The 9,183-nt window shown below is 41.8% G+C and overlaps 1 protein-coding gene across 1 annotated transcript in view; it reads left to right on the top strand.

Annotated features, from left to right (window-relative positions):
* The first annotated feature begins 732 nt into the window (after positions 1-732).
* Positions 733-9,183, top strand: part of FAM71D (family with sequence similarity 71, member D) — a 22,093-nt gene continuing 13,642 nt past the window's right edge. The window contains exons 1-5 of the mRNA XM_008576316.1: positions 733-799; positions 1,163-1,250; positions 3,352-3,532; positions 6,288-6,487; positions 7,204-7,738. Coding sequence (XP_008574538.1) covers positions 3,377-3,532; positions 6,288-6,487; positions 7,204-7,738 — 891 coding nt within the window. The 5' untranslated portion in view covers positions 733-799; positions 1,163-1,250; positions 3,352-3,376. The remainder of the gene's footprint in view (positions 800-1,162; positions 1,251-3,351; positions 3,533-6,287; positions 6,488-7,203; positions 7,739-9,183) is intronic.

Genomic DNA, 9,183 nt, shown 5'->3' with positions numbered 1-9,183 from the left:
TAGTTACAACAAAACTAGTCAAAATTCAGCACACATTTACCATCCATACACATAATCCAAATGTGTCAAAATAATTCCAGAACAAATGTTTAGAAACAAAAATATCTCATATCAAGAGATGATACAAGAGCCTGTTACATTTCCTGCTCCTTCAGTGTCCCAGGGTTCAAAAGGGACAATTGGACGAGAGACCCGGTAATGGCTGCAACCCCCCCGAATCTCTTCCCTTTCTCTCTTCTCTGCCTCCTCTGTCCTGAATCCACATCTACACCTGCCGATTCCACATGGCTCTCTGGAGGAATTGTTCTCAGATCCAAAGGATTCTGGAGGCCAAATGTGACTTCCCTGGGAAGGGGCACTCCGTAGTCCCAGTGGCCATGTGGTATCTACTGATTAGCAAGTGTCTGTAAACAGGAGACATACCCTTCCATATGTGGATGTTTTCACTTTCTCAGAGTGACTTTTTTTTTTCAGAAACATGCACTCTATCACCCCCCTCTGGTTGAACAAGGGTTCTGCTGCATGTCCTCAAATCTAAGATCCATCAATTATGAGATATACCATTATTTTATGTACCACTCAGAAAAAATGCTGCTATTTATATAACTCAATGCTTTCTTATCAGAATTTTCCCACACAATATCTGCCTGTTGTTTCTCTGTGGCGTCATCCTCCAAGAATTTCTTGTGGGAGTGCTCTAGTCTCTGGGACCTCCTTCTAAGCCTCTGACATGCATTTTGCAAGATTTGTACTGGAATTTTCTTAATCCTACCAGAATGTGTCAACAAAAGGTTTTCAGGTAACCAAATGACAGTTAAACACCAGCCAAGTAGTACAATCTATATTACTTCCTCTGCCACATTATCAAGTATCCTCGGTGGTCACGGGGGCCCGGGGTTTCACTGTTTGGCAGTTCCAGGCCAATTATGAGCTATGGCTCATGACTTCCTGGTTCCACTCATCAAAAGACCATGAGGAGGATCATCAAAAACAGCTCAGCTCAAGCACAGACAGCAGCCCTCTGACTATGTTCACCCACCTGGTTTAGTTAGAACTCTTTCTAAGGCATGGACGTCACATTTGAAATAAGAGTACGTGTTAGAATTGCAGCTAGGTTCCTTTGTATACACTTTATTTCCTATTTTTGTTTCTTTCATAAAAGATTCCATCATGAAAATAAGGAAGTCCAAACTGAAGTGAGTTAAAAACTTTGTCTCCAAAAGAGGACCGTGGCTCCGCCCTGAGCTGAGGTGAGATTTGATGGTGCACAGGGATGAGACCGTGTTGAGCTACAAGGCACACCCTCTCCTGCCCTTTTCTCTCTCCCTTCCTTTCTCTTTCCCTTCCTCTTCTACTTACTTCACTTTCCAAGCTTTCTTCTCCGCCTCCTTTCTCTTGGGGACTCAGTGTACCAAAGATGCTGCCTACAATAATCAACTTTTCTAGATTTCAAGAGGAGACATGTGAATTGATAGGAAAGTCTGAGCTTAGAGGGGCACAAGTGGAAGAACTGTGACCATTCTGCCTTCCTTGGATTCTGCACTGTGGCTCACCACTTCTCCCAGCACAGATTCCTGCCTCTCTCAGTCCCACATAATGCTTTCAGGACTAAATTGTTCAGGAAAGAGGGAATGGGAAGAAGAGGGGAAGGGCACTTTCTGTATTCTTTTGCTCTCCCTCCTCTTTCCCATCATCCAGACCTACCTTGACCCCCCTCACCCTTGCCAACCTTCACACCCATCTTTCCAATCACCCAAGGTAAGATTGAACACTGGGCAATAGTATGAGCTCCTCTAGTCCGACTATGAGGATCTGAATCTTGGTTTGGGGACTTACAGGCTGTGTGGCATTGGGTAAGTTACTTTCCCTCTCTGAGCCTCAGTCCGTGGTCTATAAAATAAGTATCTTAATAGTGCTACTTCATAGTGTTATCAGGATTAAATGAGACGGCGCATGTAAAGCCTTTATTGCCTTTGTTTATCCATCCGTCGATGGACACCTGAGTTTCTTCCACATTTTAGCTGTTGTGAATAATGCTGTGGTGAGCATGAGTGTACAAATATCTCTTCAAGACCCTGCTTTTAATTTTGGGGGGGCATATAACCAGACGTAGGATTGCTGGGTCCTGTGGTAATTCTATGTTTAATTTTTTTTAGGAACCACTGCACTGCTTTCCACAGCAGCTATACCATTTTACATTCTTACCAACAGTGCACAAGAGTTTAAATTTCTTCACATCCTTGCCAATATTTGTCATTTTCTGTTTCGGGGGGATTTTTTTATAGTAGCCATCCTAATGAAGGTGAGATGCTATCTCATTGTAGTTTTAATCTGCATTTCCCTAATAATTAGTGATGTTGAGCATCCCTTCATATGCCTGTCGGCCATTTTTACATCTTCTTTGGACCTAATGAAGGTGAGATGCTATCTCATTGTAGTTTTAATCTGCATTTCCCTAATAATTAGTGGTGTTGAGCATCCCTTCATATGCCTGTCGGCCATTTTTACATCTTCTTTGGAGAAATATCTACTCACGTGGGAAGGGTGATCTTTTGAACCTATGAGCAGAACTATATTCTGAGGCTTTGTTCCCTTCTTTGAATTGTTACTTCTGAGAGATAGAAGGTGAAATCCAGTGACACAGAGTCACTGTCATCTGTTGAAGTAGTTTCTGGAGCGAGAGTGTGGAGGATGAACTATCGTTGATTAGATATATATCCACTATTTAGCTCCCAATGAAAAGCTAAGGCTCAGTCATGGGTGAATAGTCTAGAAACATTCTCAGTTTAGAGCAGTTTTGATACTCTACTTACAAAAAAGAATTTGAGAACTCCACATGATGGAAAGAGGTACCATTAATTAGGAAGATAAAAAATAATAGTTTGGGAAGAGGCATATATTGCGAGGCTTCCTAAAAAGGCTTTTCCTAACACTCAAATAAGTTTTTATAAGTTTTTTTTTTTTTACATGTATGTGCTTTAGTGTCCCTGTCTATCAATCTATCATCCAATATCTTGCGAGGCTTCCTAAAAAGGCTTTTCCTAACACTCAAATAAGTTTTTATAAGTTTTTTTTTTCTACATGTATATGCTTTAGTGTCCCTGTCTATCAATCTATCATCCAATATCTTTTTTTTTTTTCTTTGCTTGCTTACCATCTCCCCATAGGGCATAAACTGCATGAAGACAGGGAACTTATCAGTCCTGCTTATATGTATCTACAGTGCCTGGTGCAGTGCCAAGCATATTACAGATGCTGATAAAATTTGCTGAATTAGTGAATAAATGAAGCAACTTAGCTGTGTTATGAAATTCACTGTGTCTTCACTCATTGTATTTCCATTCCCTCAAGGTTCTGATGTTTGTATGTAAACTCGATGAAGAACAACAGGACGCCTACGGTGAGGACCAAGGAACAGCACACCCTCTGCGCCACTGCCTCCCGTGGCCCACGAGAGCTTCAAAATATGTTGGATGGCGGAGAGTACGCACCGTTTGTAGCTCCCCCCGTGTTAGAGAGCAATTTTATCCAGGTGAATAATACCCAAGCCCTGAGTTAAGTTCCGATAACTTCAGTGATTAATTTTCTCAAAGACAACTGAAAAGGTTGGGAAGAGAATTGTTTTAAATGCGGCAAAGGAATGTGTGATGCCATTAAAGGAAACCGTTTTGGAACTTTAAACAACCTGAAATAATTACAGTGTTAAAGAACATTTATTTCAAATGTTCCCAACAAACTCTCATAAAGGAATTCCATTGCCACCCTACCATAATTGTCATTCTATCATAATCTTCCCCAAATTACGTGGTGATTTTTGAAATATCCCTCCACAGAAATTCATTCAGATAACTTCTTTCTTAGACTTAAAAGACATTTTGAAGAACAACATCTGTTACACAACTAGGGATTAAAATGAATCTTAGGCAGGGCCGGCCCGTGGCTCACTCGGGAGAGCGTGGTGCTGATGACACCAAGGCCACAGGTTAAGATCCCCTCACCGGTCATCTTTAAAGAACAAACACTGTTTCTAAAATGAATCTTAGCTCTTAGTTCGGAAAGTAGAATATAATTGTTAGATAGTGTCAGGGAGAAAAGCTCTCTTCTCATAAGAATATACCTACATTGTGAATGAAACTGCATTTCAGTGTATTTGGGAGCAGTGCTAACTTTTCTCTAAACATTCAACACTAAAATATTCAGACAAAGATTTGGAGAAATGAGTTCGATGGTACAGGGCATACCTCTAAACTTCGTAGAAATGCCACCATAAAGTCTAACACTAAACGCTGAGCTATTACCTCTAACTCCTACACATTCAAGCTGCCACTCAGCTGATTCCCCAGTGGGTGACAGAGAGGACAACAGATGCTTCAAAAGGTAAGGGAGCGTCATCTTCCATAAATGTGTTCTCTGCATTGATATCTGGGTGCTAGCATGACCGCTCCACCTCCAATGTACCATAGGCAGTAGGTGAAGCCTCCAGAAATATCTAACGTTTCAGTGATGTACCCAGAATGCGTGTGACAAGTCATGATTTGATGTAGTTTGCCTTCTGTATACTTCTTTCCTACTCACTGTTTTTATTCTATTCTTTTTACCTTTCTTCCTGGGCCTTTTCCAAATTACCTCTTGCACACTTGAATGAATTACCTGACACTTGCCCTCCTCTGGGGGAGGTAGTTAGCAGTCTGTAGCTCAGACAGAGCCCCATACCATAATTTGATAAGTCATTCCCTTCAAGATGCACAACCTCTCCTGGTTGGTATGTCTTTGGCAACAAGTTGCCAAGATTCCTAATTCAACAGGTTTAAACAAAAAAGAAAAACAATGATCTCAAATAGAGTGAAGAAGCCCCAGGGCACCAACTTGTTCCTGAGTACCAAGTATCAAGAACCCAGCTTCTCTCTTTTTGGTCTGTCACCCTCAGGCTAGCTTCCCTCAGGACATCACATTCAAACAGCTGCCAGCAATAGAATGGATACTCTCACCCTGGTGACTCCTTGTGAGGGCTGGGAAACCTTTTCCAGCGCCACCAGGAAGCCCCCACCTGTGTCTCACTGGCCAGGTCTGGGTCACATGCACCTGCTGAAATCAGTCACTGGTAAGGGGGATTGGGATCACCATGACTGGTTTAGGTTCATCGGGATTTACCCTGAGCTGGGTCATCATCCCTGAGGGGTAGATACTGGACAAAACCAGAATTTGGTTAGACAGGAAGAAGAGGGGCATGGCGTTGGGTAGGTAATCAATAGTGTGGGCTACAACCTCCTTCTGAATATATTTGCTTTTAAATGATTTATTTTTTAATTGAACCAGTAATCGTACAGCTGAGAAAGCAAAATGAAGCTCCTCTCTGGCTTCCTTCACATCTTTGTCTACCCATTTTTCAGTCTCCTTTTCTACCAACTAGCAGAGATTTTACTGGCCATGACTCTTGGACTTTGAGATTTTAACACACACTGTTCCTCAGCCTGGGAGCCTCTCCTCTCCACCAGCCAGTTTATCTCCCACATCGTTCAGGTCTCAGCTAGAGGTTCCTTCCTCAGGGGAGACTTCTGTGACCCCATTTCCAAGGGTGTACTAAAGCTGGCCAATTGCTAAGTGTTCAGGAAGTTTGCAAGTCAGCTGTTAAACACAGCCATGATTAAAAAATAAATTATACAAACTTACAATCAGATTATATACAAAACACAGGCAATAAATATTTAAAACTCATTATTGCTTTCTTTTTCTACAGTTTACTAGTATCTATGCTCTTGAGGTTATAGACACAAGAGTTTGTCAAAGGTTTGTGGAATTTATCACTTGGCTCTATGGAATTTAAACTAAAGAATATTGTATATTATTTGTGAATTGTGTGCATCTCATCTTTTATATCAGTAGCATTTTAAATGAACTTCTGTGTGAACGTGTGCATCTCCCAAGAGCTGGCTGTTAAATGCCCCCAGTACTTCACTGCCTATATCCCCGCTGTGAGCTAAGTCATGTCCCTTGTTATGTGCTCCCACAGCATCCTGAACTTGTACTTGGTAACACTTCTTATGGTGATAATTAGTTACATACTTAAAGTGATTGATGTTTGCCTTCCACGGTTGACCCCCATGGGTCAGGGCCTGTGTCTGTCTGGTCCCTGCGGTATCTCCAAGAATTAACATGAACAAGAGAAGGAACAAATGCACCATGGATCACTTTATTCCCTGTCCTCCCTTAACGCTGCTCAGGTAAGCAAGGTTGCTGGGGTCAGGCATTTTTATCAGAAAACTCCTCTTCCTGTTTTCTGCACTCAGGTCAACAGGAGAGGTGAATCCATTTACCTTCATCACAGAGCCAACTGGGTGACCGTAGGCATCTGCTCCTCCAGTCCCACCCAGAAGACCCCCAATGTGATGCTGCTGGCACATCAGACACCCGCCACCCAAAATAATACAGAACTCCTGTTTAAAAGTCTCCTGACATCACCTTGTGCAGAGAAACTCGTGCTCACCAGGTGAGTTACAAAGGAAGGAGGTCAAGGATCTCAGAAAATATGCTCAACCCCTGTGGAGCTGAAAATGGGAACTGCTGACAATTGCTGCAAAGGAGCATCTCACTTGCACTCCCTGCTCCAAATGACAGAGAAGTGTCCTTAAAGCCAGGGGGAAAAGTTTACATCAAAGGCATTTTTTAAAAAAAACAAACCTAAATGACAGAAACTGAAGACTCACAATAAACCGCCTCTGTAGACAGAATGCCTCTCTCCCCACCATATCCCAACCTCATTGGAATTAGCTCTGGTCAAGTCTCAGCCACTACTTACTAGATGATCTTGAGCAAATCACTTCTCTAAGTCTCATCTTCGTAGGATTCATTAAACTTGACAGCTTCTCACGGTAAACAGTTGACAGTCTGATGCTTTAGTGCATCAGAGTCTTAGGCTTATGACTGAAATGAGATGGCCCTCAGGAGTCCCAACCCTCACCTATCAGGAGTCAGGCCTGCTGTCCTGAGTCTTGCTCTTCAAAGTACTATAGCTTTAGTGCATCAGAGTCTTAGGCTTATGACTGAAATGAGATGGCCCTCAGGAGTCCCAACCGTCACCTATCAGGAGTCAGGCCTGCTGTCCTGAGTCTTGCTCTTCAAAGTACTATAAAATGTAAAGGCCAGGCCTTCTTATAGGTCTCCAATCAGTTCTCCAGGTGATGTTACATTTGTATTTGGTTGCAGGTTTCTCCCTCTGCAGTTTGTGACTCTTTCTGTGCATGATGCTGAGAATATGCGCCTCAAAGTAAAGCTGGTGAGTGGCCGAGTCTACTACCTACAGCTCTGCGCCCCTGCGTGTAAACAGGATGCCTTATTTTCTCAATGGGTGGACCTCATCTCACTCCTGAATCAGGAGAAAGCCAAAGCTTCCAAAGCATCAGAGGTTTCAAGCTTCTCGGAAATCACAAATAGCACAGAAATCACAGGCTCCATGGACATCCTGGATGTCACAGAGTTCACTGCTCCACAGACCCCCAACATGTACACAAGTGCAGACCCCGTATCAGCCACGGAGAGCATAGATTCCTCAGAATTCACAGATGTTACCGACATCACAGATGTCACAGATGTTCCGGAAAATGAAGTCACAGAGGTCCCAGATGTAAGAATTATCACAGAAGTCACAGAAGTCCCAGAAAAGTCTGATGTCACAAACTTCTCCGAGGTCACTGTGGTGTTTGAAAACGATGACATAATAAGGGCCAAGCAAGAGGAAAAGGTACGTGACACAAACAACTTTCATTCTTTAATAATGAAGAACTAAAGCAATAACCAAGATCATGCTTCTCATTTAGATGACATTGATTATCAAAATGCTATAGAACCTAGGCTGAGTAATGTAATTTTCACAGTGAGATCTGGTCCCTGAACCCTGATGTAAAGGAGTTGTAAGGTGTCTCCTGAAATAGACAGTGACCATCCTTACCATCAAACTTAACCCAGTATTAGAAAGCTATGGTGTGGTGGAAAAAACTTTGAAATCAGAGCCAGAAGATGAAGGTTAGAATCTTAACCTGCTGCTTATAGGTTGTGTGACTTTCGCCAAGTTGCTAAACTACCCAAGTCTCAGTTTCCCCACCTCTAAAATGAGGCTACCGATATAATATAAGGGTTATTTTAAGGTTTAAATGTACAGGCATACCTCGAGGATATTTTGGGTTTGGTTCCAGACCACCACAATAAAGCAACTGTCACAATAAAGCAAGTCACACCAGTTTTTTGGTTTCCCAGTGTATATAAAAGTTATGTTTTACACTGTACTATAGTCTATTAAGTGTACAATAGTATTATGTTTTTTAAAATGTGCATACTTTAATTTAAAAATACTTTATTGATAAAAAATGCTAATGATCATCTGAGCCTTCAGCAAATCCTAATCTTTTTGCTGGTGGAGGTTCTTGCCTCAGGGTTGATGGCTAATGACTAATCAGGGTGGTGGTTGCTGAAGGTTGGTGTGGCTGTGGCCATTTCTTAAAATAAGACAACAGTGAAGTTTGCCACACCGATTGACTCTTCCTTTCACAAAAGATTTCACATTAGCATCGGATGCTGTTTGATAGCATTTTAACCATAGTAGAACTTCTTTCAAAATTGGAATCAGTCCTCTCTGCTGCAGTAAACCCTGCTGCTGCTTTATCAACTAAATTTATGTCATATTCTAGATTCTTCGTTGTCATTTCAATAATGTTCACAGCATCTTCACCAGGAGTATATTCCATCTCAAGAACCTCTTTCTTTGCTTATCCATAAGAAACAACTCCTCATTCGTTAAAGTTTTATCATGAGATGGCAGCAATTCAGTCACATCTTCAGGCTCCACTTCTAATTCTAGTTCTCTTGCTGTTCCTACCACATGTGCAGTGACTTCCTCCACTGATGTCTTGAACTCCTTGGAGTCATCCATGAGGCTTGGAATCTACTTTTTCTAAGCTCCTGTTAATGTTGATATTTTGACCTCCTCCCATGAAACACAAATGTTCTTAATGGTGAATCTAGAATGTTCTTAATCTAGAATGGTGAAGCGTTTCAGAAGGTTTTCAATTTACTTTGCCCATCAGAGGAATCACTATCTATGAAAGCTATAGCCTTATGAAATGCATTTCTTTTTTTTTTTTTTTTTCCTTTTTTTTGTCTTTTTTCGTGACCGGCAATGGATCGCAACCC

The sequence above is a fragment of the Galeopterus variegatus genome, unplaced genomic scaffold (assembly GCF_000696425.1).
Source record: "Galeopterus variegatus unplaced genomic scaffold, G_variegatus-3.0.2 Scaffold1325, whole genome shotgun sequence".
NCBI classification, from domain to species: Eukaryota; Metazoa; Chordata; class Mammalia; order Dermoptera; family Cynocephalidae; genus Galeopterus; species Galeopterus variegatus.
Note: the sequence above shows the minus strand (reverse complement) of the source record. Positions and strands in the feature narration are given on the sequence as shown.